The 27,493-nt window shown below is 44.5% G+C and overlaps 1 protein-coding gene across 2 annotated transcripts in view; it reads left to right on the top strand.

Moving 5' to 3' along the window:
• Positions 1 to 27,493, top strand: part of DNAJC2 (DnaJ heat shock protein family (Hsp40) member C2) — a 60,243-nt gene that overhangs the window by 896 nt on the left and 31,854 nt on the right. For both annotated transcript variants that reach the window (XM_033959621.1, XM_033959620.1), the window contains exons 2-10: positions 5,553 to 5,743; positions 6,820 to 6,895; positions 11,324 to 11,422; positions 12,623 to 12,764; positions 13,493 to 13,573; positions 19,986 to 20,051; positions 21,234 to 21,325; positions 21,406 to 21,527; positions 26,081 to 26,230. In XM_033959621.1, the coding sequence (XP_033815512.1) occupies positions 5,553 to 5,743; positions 6,820 to 6,895; positions 11,324 to 11,422; positions 12,623 to 12,764; positions 13,493 to 13,573; positions 19,986 to 20,051; positions 21,234 to 21,325; positions 21,406 to 21,527; positions 26,081 to 26,230 (1,019 nt within the window). The remainder of the gene's footprint in view (positions 1 to 5,552; positions 5,744 to 6,819; positions 6,896 to 11,323; positions 11,423 to 12,622; positions 12,765 to 13,492; positions 13,574 to 19,985; positions 20,052 to 21,233; positions 21,326 to 21,405; positions 21,528 to 26,080; positions 26,231 to 27,493) is intronic.

Raw genomic sequence — 27,493 nt, 5'->3', positions numbered from 1 at the left:
TATTAATTATCTTTCTTCCACCCCTCTTAAAGTCAATCCATTTGTACCTTTGCTTAATCTTTTGTAAACCGCATAGAACTTCACGGTATTGCGGTATATAAGCTGTTAGTATTATTATTAAGTGTCTTGCCCAGGGTTTGAACCCACAACCTCAGGGTGTTGAGGCCCTAGCTCTAACCGCTGCCACGCTCTCCTCCTAGCTCTTGTTATCTAAGTTTCATCGGTGAGGGTAGAGAGGACAGAACTACAAATCAGCAGTACCTGGATAAGTCTGTTCACCTGGGATGAGGTGTCAACTCTGCTCTTGGTACCATGATCACAAGTTATGAAAATATAGTAAAACAGTTGTAGCTGATAAGACCTTCTCGGCTCACTCAGAATCTGTCCAGTGTGTATCTCATTGCAGGATCACTACAAATGTACTCCAATCAGTCTCTGGTCAACTCTTTCCCTTTCTAGTACCCTTTCAATAGTCTCAAGCCTCCTGTGCTTGAAGTCTCTTTATTTTTGATTGCTATCAGTTCTAAGCATCTATGTTCTTGCAAACCCATTTTAGCAGAACCATGGAACCTTTTTTTCAAAATTAACTTGCCAACTGAAGTGGCCTCTCTGCCTCTTTCTCTCTCCTTTTTGCCATACCCTTATCCTAGATGCCACTTTCATCATTTTAGCTGATTAACCGTTCCCCTTAACTGTATCCATGACATCCTGTTTGTCTGTCTTGCCTGTTTAGATTGTAAGCTCTTTTGAGCAGGGACTGTTTTCTTACTCTTTGTGACTCTGTGTAGCGCTGCATGCATCTGGTAGTGCTATAGAAATAATTAATAGTAGTAGTAGCTTTGCTCTATTCTCACCTGTACCTATACACCTGTATCTGTACCTGTACTCACTGTAATCATACTGTACACTTCTATTATTGTATACCATCTTGAACTGAAAAGGTATGATGGGATATAAATAAAGTTATTTTATACACTGGACCTCACTAAAGGTCTTTTGGAATTTCACCTTGAAAATGAGTGTTAAATTGACAGCTACCATTTTGCAAAGATTTTTCAGGCTGGAAAGTTTTGTCATTTATTGTACTTTTCTGCTAATGATATAGATTCTAGAACATGATGCTTAACTCAGTTAATGGAAACTGTAAGCTACAGTGTCCTGTTTCCAAGCATCTATAGTTTATCACTGCCTTAGGAGTCATCCAATTGGCTGAAGCAGAGGATGATTTTTAGTGCTTATGTTTCTTTATGGCCTAGTGTATCAGTAGTGTAGTCTTTGCATAAATGTTGCAAGCAATCAGCGTACACTTCTCCCTCTGAATCTGCAGGTTTAGTACCTGCGGATTCAGTTATTCGTGATTTTTTTGCCCCGGACCTCCCCCTAGTTTTTATGACTGAATCACTGCCTCCCGAACCTCCCCAGACCTTACCTGGTGGTCTAGCGATGATGCGGGGCAGGAGTGCTCTTCCTGCGCTCCTGCCCTGTGCAGAGCCGTCATCAAAAATGGATGCCATGAGTTCCCGTTGTAGTCTCGTGATTAGTCTCTATCACAAGTGAATCCGACTCTCGAATCCTCTTTGAAAACATTCAGGTGTGCAATGTACCCACTTCTTCACAGCCACTTTCATCTCATCTGTGTCATCAAGACTATCCTTCATTGAACTGAACAGGTGAAAGTCAGAGGGCACCAGATCCAATTTGCTGATTGCATGACTCTTTGCCAAAAATGGGTGTGGTTGTGCATATCTTGGTGAATGTGGATCATTTCCAGATTCTTGTTTGTTCTCTAAGCTTCTTCAGTGTCTCAATGTACCGCTTGCTGGTCATGGTATGGCCACATTCCCAAAAATCAAGGGAGAGTGACACCCTTATCATCCTAAAAAGCAGTCACCATGACTTTCTGTGCTGATCACTGGCTCTTGAACTTAATAGAGAATGGCACAGGGACAAATTTGACCCCGTCCCTGCGAGTTCTGACCCTGTCCCATTCCTGCAAGCTCTGCCTTAACTGCACAAGTCTCGAACACTTATGATTTGAAAGTGTTCCAGGCTTGTGCAGATGAGGACAGAGCTTGCAGGAATAAAGCAGTAGAGAGATCCCATGGGGATGGGGAAAGTTTGTCCCCCATGTCTTCTCTACTTCTTAGGCCTTGGAGAAGAGGTGTGACATAGAAACATAGAAAGATGACGGCAGAAAAGGGCCAAGGCCCATCAAGTCTGCCCACTCTATAGACCCTCCCCTTGAGATTAGCCAATGTTTTGCCCTGACCCACGTAGTGATCCCACATGGGCGTCCCATTTATTCTTAAAATCTGGCACGCTGCTGGCCTCGATTACCTGTACTGGAAGCTTGTTCCATTGATCAATCACTCACTCCGTGAAGAAATACTTCCTGGTGTTGCCGTGAAATTTCCCGCCCTTGAGTTTGAGCGGGTGCCCCCTTGTGGTTGAGGGGCCTCTGAGAAGGAAAATGTTATCTTCCACTTCTATACGTCCAGTGACGTATTTAAACGTCTCAATCATGTCTCCCCTCTCCCTGCGTTCCTCGAGAGTGTAGAGCTGCAAATTGTTTAGTCTTGCTTCGTACGAGAGACCTTTAAGCCCTGAGACCATTCTGGTGGCCATCCTTTGGACCGACTCAACCCTCTGCACGTCTTTGCGGTAATGTGGCTTCCAGAATTGCACGCAGTATTCCAGATGAGGTCTCACCATGGTCCTGTACAGTGGCATTATGACAGCAGGCTTTCTGCTGACGAAACTTCTACGGATGCAACCCAGCATCTGCCTTGCCTTTGAGGAAGCCTTCTCCACCTGATTGGCAGATTTCATGTCTGTACTAATGATTACTCCTAAATCTCGTTCCGCTGAAGTCCTGGTCAAGGTCTCCCCGTTTAAGGTATAAGTTCTGCACGGGTTTCTGCTACCTAGGTGCATGACCTTACACTTCCCAGCATTGAAGCCCAGCTGCCAGGTTGAGGACCAGCATTCCAATGTACGCAGGTCCTGTGCCATGCTATCTTGTAAATTGCTCTCGCTTACCATATTACATAGTTTGGCGTCGTCGGCGAATAATGTTACTTTACCTTGAAGCCCTTGAGTCAGATCTCCTATGAATATGTTGAAGAGGAGCGGACCCAAGACCGAGCCCTGCGGCACCCCGCTGGTCACCTCCGATGTCTCAGAGAAAGTACCGTTAACCATCACCCTCTGAAGTCTGCCACTCAGCCAATCATTGACCCATGCCGTTAGAGTCTCTCCTAACCCCATCGATTTCATCTTGTTTAACAGTCTGCGATGTGGGACGCTGTCAAAAGCTTTACTGAAGTCTAGGTACACTATGTCCAGTGAATCTCCTTCGTCCAGTCTTTTTGTTACCCAGTCAAAGAAGCTGATGAGGTTTGATTGGCAGGACCTACTCTTGGTGAATCCATGTTGATTGGGGTCCCGTAGATTCCCTTCGTCCAAGACCGTGTCCAATTGGCGTTTGATCATTGCATGGACTGATTCTTCATTTCCGGATCATAAAAGTATGCCCATTTTTCATCTGTCACTAGGTCAGGAAAAAATGTGTATTTATTGGCTTTGATGCTTCCAATAGATCAGATCAGAGCAGACTTCCAACCTTCTCTCCTTCAAATCTTTTTGTCAACTGCCGAGGTACCCACTTTGCACACGCTTGCCGATGCTCTGTCTTCCTTCATCTGTGTAGCATTGTGACCACAGTCCAGTTGAGCAGTAAGCTCATGGATTGCGTCTTGTCTGTCTGCGCGAATCAATTCATCCACTTGATAATGATTTGTGTCGGTGATTGCAGTTGATGATTTCCCACTGCGTAGCTTGTCTTCAATGCTAGTTTCCCCTTCTTTAAACTTCTTCATCCATCTGTGCACATATTACAAGTGGTAGCAATGTTGCTTAAGTCTACAACTGGGGAGAGAAATAGAACAGAAACACGAGTAGGAAAAAGAAAACAACAAGAAATAGCCTTACTAAGCACTCCTGTTCCAGCATTAATCAGTTGCCTTCAACTTACACCAGTCAGGCAGATACCCCTATAGGTCCCACCTTCTGTGCAGTTGTCTCTTGATTACCACCAGCTCTACCTTGTAGAACAACTTAGGATGTCACTCAGGCTGGGGAGGGGGAGGTTGGATAGGGATTTGTGTACTGCCTTTTTGTAGTTTTACAACCACACTCAAAGCGGTTTACATACAGGTACTTCAAGCATTTCCCCTATCTGTCCCAGTGGGCTCACAATCTGTCTAATGTACCTTGGCAAGTGGAGGATTAAATGACCTGCCCAGGGTCACAGGGATCATCGCGGGGTTTGAACCCACAATCTCAGGGTGCTGAGGCTACACCACACCCCCTCAGAATGTCACACAGGCTGGGGGGAAGGTTCACCCCCTCAGAATGCCACTCACAGGTTGGGAGGGGGGCAAGGCTCAACCCTATAGTTCTCCACAAGTCCTTCAGGAGAAAAAGTGAGGTAAGGAAGGCTGCCTCCATGTCCTCAGGGCTCAAAAATGCTCCTCTCCTCTCAGCAGATATTCATAACTAGTCTTTAAGCCCGCCACATTAACGGGTGCTAGAATATATGTCTGTCTGTCTTTCTTTCTTTCTGTCTCTCTCTCTCCATGACTCCCTTTTTCTGTCTGTCTTTCTGTCCCTCTCCCTGCCCCTGTGTCTTTCTTCCTTTCTGTCTGTCTCCCTCCCTCCTGCTGTCTGTCTGTCATTCTTTCCCTCCATTTCCCTGTGCAGTAGTATTTCCACCCCACTTCCCTGCAACAGCATTTCCCTCCCCCCCCCCCCGACTTCCCTGTGCAGCAGCAGCGGTATTTGTCTTCCCCTCCAGGTCCCTGTGCAGCAGTTGCAGCATTTCCCCCACCCCTTCCCTTCTCTTACAGCGATCTTGCCTACTCCGTTCGGCCCCTCCCCCGCGTTCTGGCCTGCTGTGATCTGGCTGCTCCGTTCGGCTCCTCGTGGCTGGAGTCCTCTTCTTTGTCAGCCCCCCCTTTCCTTCCCTTCCCGCGGTCTTGAGCTTCGGTCTGGTCTGGCCTGCTCGCCTTGCCGTATTTTTTTTTTTAGTTGAAAGACGCGGCGGTGGCTCCTCTCATGATCCCCACCTGCGTCGGAAGTCCGTGAGAGGAGCCACCGCTGCGTCTTTCAACTAAAAAAATGCAATACGGCAGGGAGCAGGCCAGACTGAAAAACAGAACCGTAAGCCACGCATGCGCACTTCCTATGGGTCGCTACAGCTCATGGAAAAGCGGCGCACACATAGGAAGTGCGCATGCGCGGCTTACCGTTTTATTATATTAGATGGAGAATGCAGTTGTGGATTGTAGAAGATACTGAAAACTTTTGAGCTATGTAGAACATGACGTTTAATTTAGTTTGACCTAATGTATCGAAGCAATATGAAGTTTTGTTGGTTACACATTCATCAGTGTATTTGCTTGGTGACCTGATTCTGCCAACTTTTGACTTCTAGTTTATAAGAAAGGTTCAGTCTAGAGCTGAGCTGACATTCCCTTCTGATTTGTCTTCAGCATCTGTGCTATGTGAGGTTGAACCTGTGGGGAGATGGTTTGAAGCCTTTGTTAAGAGGCGGAACAGAAATGTGTCGGCCTCTTTCCAAGAGCTGGAAGATGAAAAGGAGTTATCAGAGGAGTCCGAGGATGAAGAACTGCAGCTAGAAGAATTTCCAATGTTGAAGACACTTGACCCAAAGGATTGGAAGGTTTGGAAAATTTTATGTTTTATTCATATTTATAGCTGCCTTCTCAACAATGTATTACGAGGTTTGGCCTCTGTTATAGGCAGTGTTTCATACAAGCACAGTTGACCTGTGGCTCACTTGTATCTGGGCAAATTTCTTCACCATTAGGATCCCAGATATGATACAAATTGAATCAAATACATTATGTATAGTGTTGCTGGTGTCTTAAGTTGCTAAATAACTTCAGGCTATATGCAACATACGGTACTGTGTTCTGTCTAATGGTATTCTCTGATGAGAAGAATATTGACTTCCAGTCTACAGGAGTGGAACCTGAGGACCTTTACCCCAATGTGTAATTCAACTCTGGAATTTGTTGCCAGAGAATGTGGTAAAAACAGTTAGCTTAGCAGGTTTTAAAAATGTTTGGATAATTTCCTAAAATAAAAGTCCATAAGCTATTATTAAGATGGATTTGGGGACATCCGTTGCTTATTTGAAGGATAAGCAGTATAAAATCTGTTTACTCTTTTGGGATCTTGCCAGGTACTTGCAGCCTATATTGGCTACTATTGAAAACAGGATACTAGACTTAATGGACCTTCAGTCTGTCTAAGTATATCAACACTAATGTTCTTCTGTTAATGGACAATTAGTATCTTGCTTAGAATGAATTATCAATGGAATAAGAACTGTAGAAGTTCTGCAAAAATTCTCTATAGGATCCAGGGACTTGCATGTAGCATTTCTGTCTCCATGTGACCAAATGAATTTGGGAGAGGCAGAGGTATATATTTGGCGTATTCGTTCCTCATATGTGCTACAGGGCCCTGAAGTTGGGTGCTCCTCTGCCCCCTTGGGGTCCTAGGGATGCATGCTCCTGTGGAAATCTAGGGGTGAGGATGAATTTAATTTCAGACTGTGATTCACATGTGTCTTTGTGTTGGCTATGGTTGTGACAGCAGGAATTTTACAAACCCGAACTTAGAAAGAGTATAACTACCTCCTTTCTCCAACTAAAATGAATTAACAAAATGCTCAGCATGTTTTGTTAAGTTCTTCTGGTTAATTTTGCTGCCTATGGTGTTTTTTTCTAGAACCAGGACCACTATGCAGTTCTTGGGCTTAGGCACATCAGGTACAAGGCCACACAGAAGCAGATCAAAGCAGCTCGTGAGTACTTGTTCTGAAAGCTCGTAAAATGGTATAGAAATGGAACACGGCTCTACCATGGCTTCCTACGTCCTGCTAGAATCTATGCTGAGTCGGAAACAATGGTGGGAGGGGGATTTTAATGAGATATCTAACCGAGGGCTTCTGTCAGTGCCCAATCTTTGCTTTAGCTTGTTATTTCTTTGTATTTCATTCTTGGTGAGAATACGATTTAAGAAGGGAATGTGTCCATTTTTCTCTAAAATACTTCTGTCAGCATCTGGTCAAGTCACTCTCTTTATCTGCACACATACATAGACCCTCAGCATCTCACACCTAGCGAGAGCTTGAAGAAGTAATAGGGAATAAAGGGAAGTTCCCACAATCATCTTTTGGTGTCTAGAAGTCATGTCCAATTCATCTGTAGCTCTTCAGTGTTTCCCTCACATTTTAAAGTCGTTTACTAAAGTAGGTTGGCCTGTTTTGAAAATTCTCCTCAGAGGAAGTCCTTATAGCCAGGGGTGGGATGGGGGTGGGGGGCATTTTGGAGGCAGGGCAGAGACTGGATTTTCACACTCGTATGCCATTTTCTGCTCACACAGACTTCAGGTTCAAAGACCCTTGAGACATTGTAGATAATACTCATAGGGAAACTACTACATAGCTTCCCTTTGAAAATTAGCTACAAAGTCTAATGGGTGAAAACTACCCATTGGCTTTGTAGCACCGACCGAGGAAGTGCTAAGTTGCAGTTTGGGAAGTGAGATCATTTCCATTTTGAATCTGCTATATGAGCTTTCAGAGATGAGAAGCCCTGACACTGCTGCCCATGAAAGCCATAATTCCTATGGCCTGAAACAAGGGCACATTGTAAGCAGGGGGAGGGGGAACATAAGAATTGCCGCTGTTGGGTCAGACCAGTGATCCATCGTGCCCAGCAGTCCGCTCATGAGGCGGCCCTCTGGTCAAAAAACAGCGCCCTAACCGAGACTAGCCCTACCTGTGTACGTTCCGGTTCAGCAGGAACTTGTCTAACTTTGTCTTGAAACCCTGGAGGGTGTTTTCCCCTACAATAGACTCTGGAAGAGTGTTCCAGTTTCCTACCACTCTCTGAGTGAAGAAGAACTTCCTTACGTTTGTACGGAATCTATCCCCTTTCAGTTTTAGAGAGTGCCCTCTTGTTCTCCCTACCTCGGAGAGGGTGAACAACTTGTCCTTATCTACTAAGACTATTCCCTTCAGTACCTTGAATAATTTGATCAATGTCGCTATCATTAAAATGGGTTAGTTGAATAGTTCAAAGTCAAATAGATGCTGGCATTGTAATCTTAACATAGGGACTTTAGATCATTTTTTATTTTATTGTCCCTATATTTTAGCCTTTTGGAAGTTTATCTGGGATCAAGTAAACTGTTTACTGGAAAATCATGTAGCACTATCTTATGATACGATTCTATTTGGAACAGCTATGAGAAAAAAGAGTCAGATATCATCAGTTAACAATAAACTTTTATTAATCATGACCGGAGTCGCTATTCAACATATCACCAATATTTGGAAGGATTGCAGTAGGCTTAATTTCAACTTTTGGTGGAACTCATTATGTCATATGTTCAAAATGGAAAGATCATTAGCTGTACAGAATGGCAGTTATAAGACATTTATTAAAATATGGGGGCCAATGACATATTTTTGTGATGATTAGACACCATATACTTTACTTTATTTTATTGGAAGGTACACCATAAATAATAAAGAGGGAGATGGGGGTATTTATTGTATGTAATATAACAATGGAGATGGGGTGGGGTATAGGGTTATATATATACCTTTTGTTGTTGTTCTTATCAGATATACAAGTGATGTTTTCATGTATAGGTATGGTTTAATTTGTACACTTGTTAAGAGATTAAAAATGAATAAAGAAGAAAAAAAAATGGGTTATATGACCACTAACTCATTCTATTTTACCACAGAACCCATTTTATGCAATGAGACCAGTTACTAATACTAAAGTTAACAGTATAATAACCTGTCTCCGCTTTAGCCCATGATGATAATTTCTCCCCTCTAAATTGCGCTAGGTGGGGCAGGTTGAAATGAACTGATTTTTTAGTTGTGTGTGTTGTCTGCTGCCCCCCTCCCAACCTCCTTCCAGTATATCCAACTCTCTGCCTCCATTTTGATGAGGGAGCTGCTTTTTAATGTTGTTCTGCATCATTTCATGATTGATTTGTAATTAAATTGGATGGTCTTATGGACAATTAGGTTAACCCATTAGGTAAATATTGATGTCTTGATGCACTAGATTCAAAAAGTTGCAGCTTGGCAAATTTGAGGATTAACCCATTTGTCTGTAATGTTGTGACAAGCAAAACAGTTGAATTACAAAGCTGCAGAATTTTTGATCTAATTTAATTTTTGTTTGGTCTGATTTAATTCTTGTTTGGTGTTGAAAATGTTTTGACGGCTCCTCACTCCTGTCATTAAGGAAGAGTTTGAATGAGATCTACCGACCTCACTTCTCCTTCAAAGCCCCTTGTAGACACGGCACTGATACTTGTGAAGTAGAACTGTAGGGAACAGAAATTCAGGGGCTTTTAAAGGGGATATGTGATAATAGAGTTGGTATTTTTTATGAGATAGCTAGATATATTTTCTTTATTTTATTGTTATCTATGTATTTAAATGTAGATATGTATTAGGGCTGCACATTTATTGCATTAAAAATTTTAATGTTAACTTCCCAGGATCTGTATCTCTCTCCACCCAATCATCATCCTATCTTTTTCCCATCACCTTCCTGCATTGTCCCCTCTGTCTTGCCTTCCTCTCGCCCTCCCCACCACTCAATAGGTCACTGTCTGCTTCTCCAAATCTGCAGCGCTGTGATAGCTGCAGCAGTAACAACAGGAAAGAGAAGGCAGGTACAGAAACATTGCCTTGTGTGTATGCCACACTGACTCTGCTGGTCCCAGAAACAGGAAATTGCATCAGAGCTTGATGTAATTTCTGTTTCTGGGACTGGCAGAGCCAGTGGTGGCACAGACAGGGCAATATCCCCACACCTGCCTTTTCTGTTGCTGCCGCAGACCTGCGGAAGCAGCCAGTGATCTAGTAAGTGAGTGAGTGGCAGGGAGGGAGGAAGAAGGCAAGACCAGACTGGAGGGAAATCAAGGAATACAATTTAAATGAAGATATAACAAACTAAAGAAATGGGTAAAGTGGGAATTTGAAGAATCTGGCTAATACTTGGCAGGTTTACAGTTCCAGAAGTAGAATCCCTGTGCAGGGAGGTGAGAAATTGGAGGACTTCATATGTATAACTTAAAAAGAAATACTAAAGTAGGTGAAGCTATTTGGAGGATTGCTTTCAAAAGGTTGGCGTATGTATTAAAATATGACTAATAAATCAGCATGGCCAAAAGTACACACAGGCTTTTACAATGCATGGGCATTCCTGTGGTGGGATTAAATTTGGGAAAATAACAGTATGCATACAATGGAATTTTCAAATGTACACACATTATACCCCTGATCAGTGGTCTGCATAGAAATTATAGGGGAAATTCTGTAAATGGTATCTAAAATTTAGATAGGCGCCTGTCTCTTGTCAATCACACTTAGGCGCCTATTACAGGATCACGTCTAACTTAAAATTTAGGCGCTTGTAATGTAGGCCAGGGTTTTAAAGGCCTACATTATAGGCACCACTTAAGTCGTTCAGAGAAACACGCCTAGCGGCGCCTAAGACCTCCACCCCCCTAAACATGCCTATCTTTTGTAGAATCGCACCTCAGAAGACAGGCGCCTATCTCTGTATTTCCTCTGAATATCTACTTATTGTATTTCGCTGAATGTCCAGCACTCTTGATTGTAAACCGCCTAGAAGTCGCAAGATTGTGGCGGTATAGAAGAATAAAGTTATTATTATTATTATCTTTAGGCACCTTTTATAGAATTTCCCCCTTGTCTTGAATTTTCAGAGTAAAACTACTGCGTCCATTTCCTTTGAAACATTAGCTACAGGGCCCTGTGGGTACCAAAAGACCTGTGCTCTCTGCAATAGCAGTCCATCAAATGTTCTGCACTTTATACGGATATGAATCCTTCTGGTACAGTTTGTCTGAGTACTTTGTTACTCCAAAGGTTAGCTATGTGAAATGCACTCATTCAGATCTTTTTGTTTTCTTTCTACAATGAATGTTTGCAGAATGGGAATGTAAAGATCGGGATTTGTGGCTGATGTTATTATACAGTAGGGGAGTCCTAGTCCAATGGTATGTGGTACATGAAACCCAAATAGAGCATATCCTAAAGTGTGTACTCTTTTATGGTGTCTGGTTTATTGGGAGCTTGGAGAGCCAGGGATATCCTCAGGATCTCATCTATATACCGTTATCTTTGGAGTTTTTGTGTCCTTTATGACAGTGATATGATCTCTCCTAGATAAAGCGATGGTTCTGAAACATCATCCTGACAAACGGAAAGCAGCTGGGGAACAGATAGCAGAAGGAGATAATGACTACTTCACTTGTATAACTAAAGGTAAGTGAGCCAGATAAAGGCAGTGCTTACCTAAAGCTAACATGCTGGATACACTCTTTCTTTCTGGATTTTTATGTTTTTTGTTATTGCAGTTACAACTTATAACATATCATCTCCATAATTATAAGAAATATAAAGCACAAATTCAACCTTCTAAATTGTGCAATCAACTTTTCTAGGCATGCATATTCTGCATAAATAAAGGGAGATCTAGTCTTTTGCATGAGGCCTCTAGCTTCCTGCTCTGCTGCAGGGGGTAGTGAGAACTCTGGTTGGGGATCAACTCTGCCCAGAAGGGCCTCTGCTAGAAGTCTGGATCACATTCTTAAGTTTTTTTCTGGACATGGCTTAGTCACCACGTGCTGCATGGACTTGGCCTTCTCATACTCAGACATATAAAGTAAACTCTTCAGCACTGGGATATTATAACCAAGGCTGTGGAGTCGGTAGATAAATGTTCCGACTCAGACTCCGACTCCTCAGTTTTTTGTACTTCAGCCTCCGACTCCGACTCCAGGTACCCGAAATTTCCTCCGACTCTGACTCCATAGAACTGGTTAATTTTCAGATCGTTAAAATGGAATGTCAAGTTGAGAGAAATGAGCATTTTCGACACCACCTTCTTTTTGCTTTTAATCAAGGTTCTAAGGCCGCAGAAGCTGCTCGCAACATTTGTGCTGTGTATATAGTGGGTGCTATAGCTGAAAGAATCGCTCGTGATTGGTATGCCAAGTTCAAAAATGGAGTCGATAGATAAATGTTCCGACTCCTCAGTTTTTTGTACTTCTGACTCTGACTCCGACTCCAGGTACCCGAAATTTCCTCCGACTCCGACTCCACAGCCCTGATTATAACAATGAATAGTCTTGTAAAGCTCTGAACTACTGTAACATTAATAACTATCATCATGGAGATTACCTGCTCAGTTCCAATAATGTTCACAAAAAAAGACATTTATCACAGAATATAACCATTCGTTGACTCTGTGTTTTTAGGCTGATGAGTCCTGTCTCTAACAAACACAATATTCCTTTGCCTAGATTTTTCTATCCTGCTCTCTCTGAGCGGAGGGAGCTTAAGCAAACTGGTGAAGGACATACATACTTATTGTAAACATCTTTTGTACGGGCACCTTGTAATAAAGTGGATAGTCTTGTCCTGTATTATGTAAGTGTCTGCCTTTTCTTTCTGGGTTTTCAGCATATGAAATCTTGTCTGACCCTATGAAGAGGCGAGCTTTTAACAGTGTAGATCCTACCTTTGATAACTCAGTACCCACCAAAAGTGAAGCAAAGGAAAACTTCTTTGAAGTGTTTTCTCCAGTATTTGAAAGAAATGCCAGGTGAGAGAACTTTTGGCCATGAGTTACTTGTTGGTGAATTGGGTTGGCAAGGTTTTTTTTTAGGGGGGGAATGTTTATATTCCAGTCAGTGTTTAGTAATGTTGAACAAGCTAGTCTTTTTTTTTTTTCCCTCCAAGTGCCCATTCTGCACTGTTTTTCTTCAACAAATAGTTTTGTGGTGAGTTTGCATTCATTGATTCTGTGGTTGAATCTAATTGGGTTATAGATCAGAGGTAAGGAGGGTTTCCTGGGCTGTCTGTGTCTAGAGTCATCAATTTGACTTGGCACTAGCTAGCAGCAAAGCTCTACAGCTGTGACAGAACTCAAATGTGTTCACAGCATGTTCAGCTCAGTTGCTTTAGGAGGAATTTATGACATGATCTGGCACGAAAGGGATCTGATGGCTGGGCCAGCTGCTGACATCTTCTCATGTTTTGGAGTTGGTGGTGGGGGGTGGGGTTACAGAGCAGGGACACTTGGACTCCTGAAAGGCTGTAATGCTCTGTTATATTGTCCTGTTGGCTGGTGGAAGGAGTAGATGGGTCTGGCAGCTGATAAATTTGTCCCCCTTGAGTTCAGGAAGGCTTTCTTATCCATATCCTGTTATCATTGAATGTTGCATAACTTAGTTCAGCATTAGTGCCTGTAGGATCTAATGCTTTTCTAATGCTTTTATTGTTACATTTTACATTTTGACATTGATTACTTGAATGCTGCATTACTTACAGATGGTCAAACAAAAAAAATGTTCCTAAGCTTGGGGATATGAGTGCTTCATTTGAAGATGTGGATGCATTTTACTCCTTCTGGTAAGTGTTGAATTTCTTAATTATCCCAGGACAAGCAGGCAGCATATTCTTAACGTATGGGTGACGTCACCGACGGAGCCCCGGTACGGACCTTTTTAACTAGAAAGTTCTAGTTGGCCGCACCGCGCATGCGCGGGTGCCTTCCCGCCCGACGGAGGAGTGCGTGGTCTCCAGTTTCTTCGTTTCCGCGGAGCGAAGAAGACGCATGTGCTTTTCAACGGCCGTTGAAAACTCTCATTTTGCCTTCCCGCTCGCGATTTTTGATCCACTTTTGGTTCTATTTTTGTCTTTCGACTTCATTCTTCAAAAAAAAAAAAAAAAAAAATTCTTTTTCGTGTCTTTTTCTTTATTTTTGCAGCCGGCCCCGGCGGGGCCTGTTGTAATCATCCAAGCCTCCGGGTTTGATTTCGCGGAGGCCGTGTTTCCCTTCATGCCCCCTCAGCCGGGCTTCAAGAAGTGCCAGCGGTGTGCACGCCCGATCTCTCTAACTGACCCACACAACTGGTGCCTTCAGTGTTTGGGTCCAGAGCATCGGGCTGACACCTGCACCCGCTGTGCTACTCTCAAGAAACGCACTCTTAAGAACCGGCAAATACAGCAAAATATTCTTTTCGGTACCGGTTCTACCATGGATCAGGCCCCGACGTCGACGGCACCACCTAAATCGGCACCGACCACATCGACACCGCCTGATCCTCCTTCGGGGTCGATAGCGCCAGGTAAGCCGGCTAAGAAGCCTTCCACTTCCCTTGAGCGACCTCCAGCTACAGCGGTGACCCCGGTCCTTCCGACGTCCCGCCGATCCCGTAAACGCTCCGCTCCGATCACGGTGAGTGCCTCGTCATCGGCCTCCTCATCGCCAGAGCGTCGAGCAGCACCTATGGTACCGAAGAAATCTAAAGCGGTACCGGTGCCCCCATTGGAGGACCAACTCCAACAGCTCCTTCCAACCTTACTGGCACCGCTCCTTCCGGTACCGGTCCAGCCCGAGCTTCGCACCGCTCCACCGGTATCCACCCCCTCGGTACCGTTGAACACATCCATGCCGGTCTTATCTGCTCAGCCTGCACTTCAGACTTGCTCGGCAGAGGACCCTTCCCAGGCCCCAGATCGACGCCGGTCGTCTCGGGATCGGGATCGGCACCATTCCTCCAGGGACAGGGATCGACGCCGGTCTTCATCCCCCGGCACCGTGTCCATGCGATCTGGCAAGTCCCTTTCTAAAACCCGCCATACTGAGCCGGCTATCAGGGACCCAGACCTATGGGAACAATCCCCACTCGGTACCGAGGAGGATGCCTCTTCTACAGATGAGGAACCCTCCATGGCTGAAACCACTTCTAAGCCCGAGCAATCCTCCTTCACGAAGTTCCTTTGGGAGATGTCCGCGGCTCTCTCCATCCCCCTTGAGTCCGACTCTAAGAAATCCCAGGCCTTTTTAGAAGCTTTGGACTTCGACCAACCTCCCAAGGAGTTTCTTAAACTTCCTGTACATGATATCCTACGGGAAACATTTTATAAAAATTTAGAGACTCCACTTACTGTTCCAGGTGCCCCTAAAAAACTGGACAGTTTATACCGGGTCATCCCTATTCCGGGATTTGACAAACCCCAATTGCCCCATGAGAGCCTCCTTGTAGAGTCCACTCTCAAAAAATCTCAGGGCTCCAGCGTTTATGCCTCCACCCCTCCTGGCAGAGAGGGAAAGACAATGGACAAATTTGGAAAGCGCCTGTACCAGAATGCCATGCTGGCTAACAGAGCCAACAATTACACCTTTCATTTTTCATTTTATATGAAACACCTGGTCCAACAACTTTCTGCTCTAGAAAAATATGTACCTGAGCGTAAGGTCCCGCTCTTCCAACAGCAGATTTCCAACCTCCTTCAGCTCAGAAAATTTATGGTGCGCTCGATTTACGATTCCTTCGAGCTTACTTCACGAGCCTCCGCACTGGCTGTGGCCATGCGACGCCTAGCCTGGCTGAGGGTGTCTGACCTTGATGTGAACCACCAGGACCGTCTCGCCAATGCGCCCTGTCTTGGTGACAAACTTTTTGGGGAGTCTCTTGATACCACAACACAAAAACTTTCGGCTCATGAGACCAGATGGGACACCCTCATTAAGCCCAAAAAGAAAACTCCACCTGCACGACCATACAGGCCTCAGTCCTCTTATCAACGACGATTCTCGGCCAGGCCGCTGAATCCTCCTCACCAGCAATCCCGCCGGCCTCGTCAACAACAACACACTCAGGCTCGTTCTCAGTCTCACCAGGCGACCAAGCCCCCGCCTCAGACAAAACCTCCTCAGCCCTTTTGACTCCTTTCTCCAGGGCATAGCCAGTCTCCAACCATCGTTGCCTCTTCCTCAACCGATCGGAGGCCGCCTCACCATTTTTCTCCAACGCTGGGAGGCCATCACATCAGACCTGTGGGTTCTCAACATCATCCGTCACGGATACTCACTAAGGTTCCAGACTCTCCCTCTAGACCATCCTCCCGTAGAGTCTGCTTCTCACTCCTCCCAAACTCCACTCCTCCTCAGGGAGGTCCAATCCCTCCTCCTCCTCAATGCCATCGAAGAAGTTCCTCCAGACCAAAGGGGTCAGGGATTTTACTCCCGCTACTTCCTGGTACCCAAGAAAACGGGAGATCTTCGTCCCATCTTAGACCTCAGGAACCTCAACAAGTGTTTGGTCAAAGAAAAGTTCAGAATGCTCTCCCTGGCCACGCTTTATCCTCTTCTATCTCAACACGACTGGCTATGTTCCCTGGACCTCAAGGAGGCCTACACTCACATTCCAATCCATCAGGCTTCGCGTCGCTACTCCGATTCCAGATACAAAATCACCACTATCAGTACAAGGTGCTGCCCTTTGGTCTCGCATCATCACCCAGGGTGTTCACCAAGTGCCTGATTGTGGTAGCGGCTTTTCTCAGGTCCTACAACCTACAAGTGTTCCCATACTTGGACGATTGGTTGGTGAAAGCGACTACATCTCCGCTTGTGCTGCAAGCCACTCATCAAACCATCTCTTTCCTCCATCTCTTGGGGTTCGAGATCAATTATGCCAAGTCGCATCTGCTTCCTACGCAGCGCCTGCAGTTCATCGGAGCAGTTCTCGATACCAATCAGATGAGGGCGTTCCTTCCTGCCGACCGGCACCGGAATCTACTTCACCTTTGTCGGCAGGTGCTCCTTCATCCATCCATCCCTGCTCGCCAGATGATGGTCCTTCTAGGCCACATGGCCTCAACAGTCCATGTGACTCCTCTGGCATGACTCCACCTCAGGATACCTCAATGGACCCTTGCCAACCAATGGTCACAGACCACGAATCTTCTTTCTCATCCCATCTCTGTGACATCGTCTCTTCAGCAATCTCTTCAATGGTGGTTGAACTCCTCAAATCTCTCCAGGGGACTTCTCTTCCATCCGCCTCCTCATTCCATGGTCATAACCACGAATGCTTCCCCCTATGCATGGGGGGCCCACTTGGGCGATCTCCGCACCCAGGGACTTTGGACCCCTCAGGAGCGTCAACATCACATCAACTTCCTGGAGCTCAGAGCCATGTTTTATGCTCTCAAAGCTTTCCAGCATCTCCTCTACCCTCAGGTTCTTCTCCTGTGCACGGACAACCAAGTCGCCATGTACTACATCAACAAGCAAGGCGGCACCGGATCTCGTCCCCTTTGTCAGGAGGCCCTCCGAATCTGGACCTGGGCCACAGCCCACAATCTTTCCCTCAAGGCTGTCTATATCCAGGGCGAACAGAACTCCCTGGCCGACCAGCTCAGCCGCATCCTGCAACCTCACGAGTGGACCCTGGACCCTCCTACTCTCCACTCCATCTTTGCTCGCTGGGGCACCCCGCAAGTGGACCTATTTGCAGCTCCTCACAACCATCAGCTGCCCCAGTTCTGTTCCAGACTCTTCTCTCCGCATCGTCTGACCCCAGATGCATTCCTACTCGACTGGACGGATCGGTTCCTCTATGCCTTTCCTCCACTCCCTCTGATGTTGCGGACCTTGTTCAAGCTCCGCAAGGACAGGGCCACCATGATTCTCATCGCCCCCCGGTGGCCCCGACAGCACTGGTTCTCCCTCCTGCTCCAGCTCAGCTCCAGGGAACCCATTCCTCTTCCTGTGTTTCCTACTCTGCTTACACAGCAGCATCAGTCTCTACTGCACCCCAATCTGTCTTCCCTCCACCTGACTGCTTGGTTTCTCTCGGGCTGACTTCTCCAGATACCCTGACTCAGCCTGTCCGTCGCATTTTGGATGCCTCCAGGAAACCCTCCACGCTCCAATGTTACCATCAGAAGTGGACACGGTTTTCCTCTTGGTGCCTCCTGCATCATCACAATCCCACCTCATTGGCGGTAGAGACCATTCTGGACTATCTGCTCTCTCTGTCCGAGGCTGGTCTCAAGTCTACCTCAATCAGAGTCCACCTCAGTGCCATCACTGCTTTTCATGAGCCTATCCTCGGAAAACCTATCACGGCTCACCCTCTGGTTTCCCGCTTCATGAGAGGCCTCTTCAACATCAAACCACCTCTACAGCCTCCTCCTGTCGTCTGGGACCTAAATGTGGTTTTGTCAGCCCTCATGAAACCTCCCTTTGAGCCTCTTGCTACTACTTCGCTCAAACTTCTCACATGGAAGGTGCTTTTCCTCATTGCCATCACCTCTGCCAGGAGGGTCAGTGAACTGCATGCACTGGTCGCCGATCCACCATTCACAGTTTTTCACCATGACAAGGTGGTTCTGCGTACCCATCCTAAATTCCTTCCTAAGGTGGTTTCAGCTTTTCACCTCAACCAATCGATTGTATTGCCTGTCTTCTTCCCAAAACCCCATTCTCATCCTGGAGAACAGGCGTTACACACACTGGATTGTAAACGTGCCCTTGCTTACTACCTTGACCGTACCAGGGCCCACCGTTCCTCTCCTCAACTTTTTCTGACCTTCGATCCCAACCGTCTGGGTCGTCCTGTCTCTAAACGAACGCTGTCCAATTGGCTTGCTGCCTGTATTGCGTTCTGTTATGCTCGGGCCGGCCTGTCCCTGGAAGGACCTGTCACGGCCCATAGGGTCAGAGCTATGGCTGCTTCTGTGGCTTTCCTCCGTTCCACACCTATTGAGGAAATCTGCAAGGCGGCCACTTGGTCTTCAGTTCACACGTTCACTACTCACTACTGTCTGGATACCTTCTCCAGACGGGATGGACACTTCGGCCAATCTGTGTTACAAAATTTATTTTCCTAATGGCCAACCATCCCCCCTCCCTCTCTGTTAGCTTGGAGGTCACCCATACGTTAAGAATATGCTGCCTGCTTGTCCTGGGATAAAGCACAGTTACTTACCGTAACAGGTGTTATCCAGGGACAGCAGGCAGATATTCTTACGACCCACCCACCTCCCCGGGTTGGCTTCTTAGCTGGCTTATCTTAACTGGAGACCACGCACTCCTCCGTCGGGCGGGAAGGCACCCGCGCATGCGCGGTGCGGCCAACTAGAACTTTCTAGTTAAAAAGGTCCGTACCGGGGCTCCGTCGGTGACGTCACCCATACGTTAAGAATATCTGCCTGCTGTCCCTGGATAACACCTGTTACGGTAAGTAACTGTGCTTTTTGCTGCTGTGCAGGGAGGCTGCTGTCTGTCCAGTTTAAATCTGCAATGATGTGCCAGCTGTGGCTGGAATGGGACTGTCATCTGAACCCAGATGGCTTTTCATTTTGTAAGATTCACTGTGCAAAGCTAGGAGGGGGAAAGGAAAAAAAAATTACCTGGTCCTGTGATTGATTGGACCGATTTAAAAATGTTAATTCAGCCAGTAGCTCTCAGTGTTCTGCTGATCATCACCGGCTTTATGCCTGGATATTCAGTGCTGGGTCATGTCCAGCTTCCAGTGTTAAATTTCTGAGCGAATGTAGCGGATCAAAAACATAATCTGTTAAGTGTAATATTCAGCTGCTCTGGTGCATTTTATGCAGTCTTATTTATGTGGTTTTCCTAGCTGCTTAAAAGCTGACTCTGCCTCGGGAATGCCCACAAAATAGCCAGTTTCAGCTTAGGTGCTATTGGCCCTTTTCAGCAGCACTATATTGAACATGCAGTTAACTCCGAACAAGTTTGGTTTCCACTAGAGCAGGGGTAGGCAATTCCGGTCCTCGAGAGCCACAGGCAGGTCAGGTTTTCTGGATATCTACAATGAATATGTAAGAGATGGATTTGCATGCACTGCCTCCTTGAGATGCAAATCTAACTCGTGCGTATTTATTGTGGATATCCTGACAACCTGACCTGTCTGTGGTTCTCAAGGACCAGAATTGACTACCCCTGCACTAGAGTATAAAATACGATGGTTGCTTTCTTCTTAATGCTTTCTGTGTGTTTCAGGTATAACTTTGATTCTTGGAGAGAGTTTTCGTACTTGGATGAAGAGGAAAAAGAAAAAGGCGAATGGTAGGAGTCCTCCCCTAACAAGAAAACATAACTTTTTCTTTTCTCTGTTTTCTCTTGTACAGTCAAAACATTCGGTGACGTCTTTATTTTGTATGAGAGCTCACAGGTGTTAGCTGAGAATAGGTAGAAATGATGACGGTGCTAGCGTCAGGCTACTGAAACCCTGCTGCGTCAGTCTTGAAAGCTTGCATCTTCAAATATTTTTTAGTTGTACAAGTACTTTGGGTGTTTTTAAATGACCTGAGATTCACAATTGAATACTGAAAAGGGAGTGTGATTGTGTGATCCCTGGCTAAGGACTATCTCTACAATGACAAGCTTGAAGGGATGGAAAGGATATAAAATAGAGATTAAAATGTAGCTGCAAATGAAGGCTCATAGGGTTCTGACTTGAGCTGGAAGAATAAAAGAGGAGGGGGAGAACCTACCAGGCTAAAAAAAAAAAAAGAGAAAAATGAATCTTTGGTGGGTTAATGTGGCACTAGCTTTTTGCAGTATAGTAGAATCACAGTTATCCGGCAGCCTGGGGATTGGAGGATGCTGGCTGTTTTTCTGGTTGCTTGAGAGTTAAAAATACTATAGATAGAAAGACAAGAAGTGTCCTAAAGCCAGATCTCAATTCCCTCCCTTCTTCCTGCTCACCCCGAAGCAGCAGCATCACGCATCAAAAAAAATCCCTGCCAGGGCTAGCCACTAACAGCCTATTTTGAGCGCTGCCTCCTGTTGATCGACTGCCGCTTTGGGTAAGGAAGGGAGGGAGGGTGTTTGCAGCTCAGGACCGCCGCCATTAGTGCTTCAGGGGACTTCCCCCCCCACCCCCCGGTGATTGTTTTGCCAGTTGGGTGAGAGTGCTGGTTAACTGAATACCGGTTAACTGAGATTCTACTGTTTAACCTTTTGGTATCCCTTCTTGATGGAGTAGGCAAGCTTGTAGCTCCTTGATGTCACAGTCATAGAAGCTTCTGTGAGTTTCTACGCTGCTCCTACTCAGTACTGAATGACATCTTCCTTCAGTACTGAGTAAGAGCAGTGACTAGGTCAGATGCATGTGGAAGAATTTTATCAGTTACTTGTTTTACCATTGATATAATCTGTCATGTGCTACGCAGTCATATTTTGTGACTTTAAAGCCATTGGTCTTTTCTCTCCTACCCTTCACTCCCACTCATTGGAAATCTGTAGTCGAGATGAGAGGAAGTGGATTGAAAAGCAGAACAGAGCAGCGCGAGCTCAGCGGAAGAAAGAAGAAATGAACCGGATACGGATGCTAGTTGGTGAGCGGGAAGGAAATAGGCACTGGGTTTCCGTATGAATGAGAGAGCTCACTGACCTGCTCTTCCTTCTCCTCTGCCAGATAGTGCATACAGCAGCGACCCTAGGATCAAAAAATTCAAAGAGGAAGAAAAAGCCAGGAAAGAAGCAGAAAAGAAAGCCAAGGCTGAGGCCAAGCGAAAAGAACAGGAAGCCAAAGACAAAGTAGGTTCAGCTTTTTAATAATCTAAAGAGAAAAGAAGCCTTATGAAATAATACAGGCAAGCCTCATGGTCAGTGACCCTGAGGCTAAGTAAAGCAGTATTTTGGAAGAAGGGCAACTCCTGTTTGGGGGGGGGGGGGGTAGTGAAGGAGGGAGCACATGCTTCAACTTCCTCCAAAAACAGCTGAAACTGAAAACATGGTTGAAAATTAAAATAACTTTTTGGCTGAAACTGGGCAGAAAAAGGATTTTGAGCTGGTTTTGGCACTGTAACTGAAATCAAAAACAAAATTTGGTTTGTCTCTACTTACAATCTAAGAGCCCCTTTAACAAAGCCATGGTAGTGATTCCTGGTCTGGCAAATGTGACGGCCCATAGATACTGGATGGGCTTCATAGCATTTACCATGCCTGTACTCGCTACCGTGGCTTTGAAAAAGGGACCATAAGTTTGTAGCTGAGGTCCTGGAGGGTTAAGTGACTTTCCCAAGATCAGGAGGAGCTGCAGTAGAATTTGTACCAGGCTTCCCTCCACTCTGTTCACTTAATTCACAGGTATGAACCATCTGTTTATACCATCTATGAATGAAATGGCACGGTAGCTCCTTATGTGTCTGCTTCAGGCTGTTCATGCTTTCAAAGTGATTAAACAACCTAATCTTTCCCTGGCATGCAAACCAATATTTAGCATGGGACACAAGAAAAGATTTGATCATGTAACACCTCTGTTCTTGCAATACCACTGGTTGCCAATTTCTTACAGGATTCTTTCTAAAGTTCTTTCTTTAACTCATAGGTCACTTTATTCACAATAACTAAGTTACTTACCTTAAATTATCATTCCTTATAGAAACATGATGGCAGATAAAGGCCAAATGGCCCATCTAGTCTGTCCATCCACAGTAACCATTATCTCTCTCTCTCTCCAAGAGATCCTACGTGTCTATCCCAGGCCCTCTTGAATTCAGACACAGTCTCTGTCTCCACCACCTCTTCCGGGATACTGTTCCATGCATCTACTACCCTTTCTGTAAAAAAATATTTCCTTAGATTACTCCTATGCCCACTCATTCCAGAGTTTCCTTTCAAATTAAAGAGACTCGACTTATGCGCATTTACATCACCGATCCAGCCAGGCATATGAGCTCCTCCCTCTGCAGTCCATTGGAGAGATCAATCTACCTGCTTTTAAATATCAGCAACAGTGGGAAATCAACTGCTTTTACACCTCAGCAGCAGCGGAACTATCCGCAACTACCAAGAGCACACAGACCCGATCCAACCAAGAGTGTGAGCTCCACCTCCCCCTGCAGTCCACTAGGAAGATCAACTGTTTTTTACACCTAAGCAGCAACAGGACCAGCCACCACTACCGAGAGCCCTTTGCCCTGATCCAGCCAAACAAGTAAGCTCTTCCCCCAGCATTCCATTGGAAAAATCAATATGCTTGCTTTTAAATATTATCAGAAGTAGGAGATCAACTGCTTTTACACCTAAGCAGCCTATAATAGGAGCCCTTGCCCCGATCCAACCAGGCATGTGAGCTCCTCCCCCTATATCCCGTTTAAGAGATCAATCTACCTGCTTTAAATATCAGCAGCAGTAGAAAAACAACTGCTTTTACATACAAGCAGCAGCGAGACCTACCGCAACCACCAAGAGCCCACAGACCCGATCCTGCCAGGAGTGTGAACTCCTCCCCCTGCAGTCCATTGGAGAGATCAATCTGCCTGCTTTTAAATATCAGCAGCAGTGGAGATCAACTGCTTTTACACCTAAGCAGCAACGAGACCAGCCACAACCACCGAGAGCACACAGACCCGATCCTACCAAGAGTGTGAACTCTTCCCCCCATGCAATCCGCTAAGAAGATCGACTGTCGGCTCCGGGCGGCTTTCCCGCAGAGGAGAGAATCCTGCATTCACCGTGGGCCTCATCTGGGGCAGCCTCCTTGGAGCGGCTGGGGCACGGGCAGTGTGTCTGGGAGGGAATGCATGGATGGGAGAACATCGCAGAGGAGGAGACATAGGCATCCTGGGACTGTCTGCCAAGTTTCTTCCCTGAAGAAGCCCTTTCTGGAAACGTCAATCGCTCCTCCTAAACTTATTTGCTCCACTTCATCACTGACGCTGAAACCGTGGATTGAAGACAAAGTTTTATCTTTAATCTTATCTATTGTTTTGCCTTTTGTCTTTGTTTTGTTCTATTTCTATCATTTAAATTTCTCCAGAATTCTACTGTTCAACGGCTCCCCCTTCTGCTTCTATTCCTTTCTCTCCTCTCTTCTACCTTCCAAAGTATTTAGATCAATGCTGTCTTGTTAAAATGTTTATTTTATTTTTATTTTTCCTCTAACTCTACTTTTCACTTCTCTATTACCCTCCAGGTACTTTAGTTAGATTGTGAGCCTTCGGGACAGTAAGGGAATTTTTCAAGTACCTTTCTTATTTCTAATCTTAATGTATATTTTCTGTAAACCGCTTAGAACCTAACGGATGTAGCGGTATATAAGAAATAAATTACATTACATTACAAATGTCTCTATCATATCTCCCTTCTCCCACCTTTCGTCCAAAGTATACAGATTGAGATCTTTAAATCTGTCCCCATACGCCTTATGACAAAGACCACGCAACATTTTAGTAGCCTTCCTCTGAACAGACTCTCATGAACACTTGATCATTACAAGACAATAGGCTAGTTATTCCATCAGTAAATCAAATCAAATGGGAGTCAACCATAGCCTAAGCTTTTTTTTCTACGTAGCACCAAGCCTATGGAATCGGCTCCCAAATTTTCTACGTCTAGAAGCCAACTTTAAGACTTTTAAGTCTTTATTAAAGCCATATTTTTTTCAGAAGACCTTTAGAGAATTAGTTCCACAAAATGACCATATTTATTAAATGGATTTTCAGGGACTCGAGTGAGATGTTTACTGTGGCATTGTGTGTGTTGTAGGTCTGTCTTCTATTTTATGGCGTTCATTTTCTTCTATTTAAAACAATATATATATATATTGCGATTATTGTTAATCGCTGAGAAGTGTTGTTAGCTTGAAAAGGTATATCAAATCTAATAAACATAATAGGATTTTTTACATAAAGTAGGAACTCCACAGAGTTGGGCCAAGAATCGGCACGTTCTCTAAAACTAGTGAAATTGAGCATGATAGCAAAAATGGTGAGCCACATGCATTTCTTAAAATTATGGAAGAGTAACGTGGTTTTTATATTAGTTCATGTGGATACTTGGAAATAAAGGTCAACAAAATATAAGGTGATACATGTGTTTCAACTAGTTTAGTGCATTTCTTAGTACTTCCAATAGTGAGTTACTAACGCTATGAAGTTAGTCCAGTATAAAGGATATCAACATTTTTTGCTTGGTGACCTTGATTTCTACTACTACTATTTCATTGCATTTAAATTAGAGGCCGACTGAATTTTGATTTCTGTGCTGAAATTGATCCAAAATCCTAATGCGGTCCATATTTGGTTTCAGCTGAAAATGCAGAAACTCAGGTATAGCTCCTGCTTCCTCCCTCCCACCTCCACCCCTGGGCGGGAGCAGTCTGCATTCACTCCTGCCCCTACTGGCTCCATTGTTAGTACCATGCCCATTAATATGATGTCTGAGCAGCTTGCAATCTAAAATAGAATATGGTATAAAAACAATGAGGAAGAATATTAAAATGACGGAATAGATGAGGGGAAGGAGTGTAGAACTACATTGTTTAAAAAAAAAAAAAAAATTGAGGAGTGGAGAACACACAGCTATGGGTAGGACTGATTGCCTATCCATGCCTACACTGTTGTTAACATGGCTGCCACGATTTACGGCACCAGTTTCTCAAGACTGCCACTTGACATCCTGGCAGTCATGTTGACACAGAACCATTAAGGGCAGGGGCGAGTGTGAATTGCTCCTGCCCCCATTGCACCACCAATGATTTTAAGGCAAATCTTGGCAGTGGGGGAGTCTGGGGGGGGGGCTTGTCTTGTGTTTTTCCTGGGTGGGGGGAAAGCTTTTCCTTGGAGGTGAGCTGCTCCTGTTTGGGGGGAGGGGGGAAGGAGGAAAGGCAGGAGGAGGTGCATTGCAATTTTATGTTTTTTATTTCAGCTGAAACACAAAAATATGGTTTTTATTGGCCTCTAATTTAAATATTGGGATAGGATGCATGCTGGTGGTATGTTTTTGACCGTGGAGAAAGGCTTGAGAAGAAAACATATTTGGACTGTGGTGACCTTTCCTGCTGCTGTCTCTTATGTTTTATGCTGTTGGGAATAATTATCTATCACGAAATGGTATCCAGAGCCTTACAATTGAAATCAGTAAATTTACCTAGAGCACTGCTCAACCTTTTCTTGGAGGCAAGCCTTGCCAGTCAGGTTTTCAGGATTATCACAATGAATATGCCTGAACGATATTTGCATACATTGGGCCTACATCAAATGCATATTTGTACAGCAGGAAAATGTGCGACTTGAATACTGTGCTTTCTCAGTAAAAGTACTTATTTAAAGGATTAACTGAAGTAAGGTACTTTGCTCTTGCAGCAAAGACAGGCAGAACTGGAAGTGGCTCGGGTGGCCAAGGAGAAGGAAGAAGAGGAAGCCAGGCAACAAGCTCTGCTGGCAAAGAAAGAAAAGGAAGCGCAAAAGAAAGCGATTAAAAAAGAGAGGCAGCGGCTGCGGACATCGTGTAAGGTAAGCGAAGGTTAAAAGTGAACATTTTTCCTTGCTCTGAGGCCTTTCTTGCATGTCACGTTCTCCACAAAATGAGTATAAAACAAAATCCAAGTGAATTTCCTTTTGAACAGTGCACCAGAATTCTAAGGTACATTGTTTTTGTGAATGCTCTTTTAACATTCTTTGGTACACAAATTATGACCTTTTAGGATGAGTATCACAAAGAACTAGTTATTAAGGGCCCCTTTTATCAAGCTGCGTTAGGGTTTTTACCGCAGCGACTCTTGGTTTTTAAAAAAATCTCTATTCATTTTTACATCTTACAACAAGTGTATCAATAAATTTACAATTTAAATACATCACTTGAATTTCTGCCATATTTAGCAATAATACATAAAATTTAACCCCTTCCCTCCCATCTCTACCATAACATATGCAATCAAATATATCCTATGAAATATTCTTTTTTTTACTGATCCAAACATTTAATAAAATTCAGAATTCCCCCCCTCCCATCCCTTCACTTGTATTGTACTTATAATGGAAGAATGGTATCTATTCATTACAATAATTTGTCAATGGCCCCCATATCTCTTTAAATTTTTTATAATTCCCTTTTTGTATGGCTATTGTTCTCTCCATCTTATAAATGTGACACAATGAGTTCCACCAAAAACTGTAATTAAGCCTGCTCCAATTTTTCCAATTATGCGTGATATGTTGTATGGCGACTCCTGTCATAATCAATAAAAGCTTATTATTGTTTGATGAAATTTGGCTTTTTATTCTCATTGACATACCAAATAGAATCGTGTCATATGAGAAAGCCACAGGATTCTGTAATAAACAATTTAAAGCAACTCTTGATTTAAAAAAAAATGTAACGCAGCTTGATAAAAGGGGGCCTAAATTAGCTATAAAATTAGATTTAAGAATGCAAATAGTTTTGAGATCATCTGCAGAGCCTTGTAAAAGTCTTTACACCCTTATTTGTCACATTCTGCTTTCTAAAAAAAATATAATTCAGTGGAATAACTCCTACTTTAATATATTTCGATCTACACATCATACTCTACAATTTCACACAAAAGAACAATTAAAAGAAATATTGAAAAACCATTGTAATTAAGAATAGGAAACAAACCCCCCTCCTTTATTAACGTGTAGTGTGGGTTTTAGCACCAGCAGCAGCGGTAACTACTCCTGCCCCCTCAGGAAGTGTTTTTGATCTGCTGTGCAGTTTTATTATTTTTGGGTATTTTTTGCTCAGTGTTCTTTGGA

This window comes from Geotrypetes seraphini, chromosome 9 (genome assembly GCF_902459505.1).
Source record: "Geotrypetes seraphini chromosome 9, aGeoSer1.1, whole genome shotgun sequence".
In the NCBI taxonomy this organism is placed as follows: domain Eukaryota; kingdom Metazoa; phylum Chordata; class Amphibia; order Gymnophiona; family Dermophiidae; genus Geotrypetes; species Geotrypetes seraphini.
This window is presented reverse-complemented; position numbering and strand designations above follow the sequence as displayed.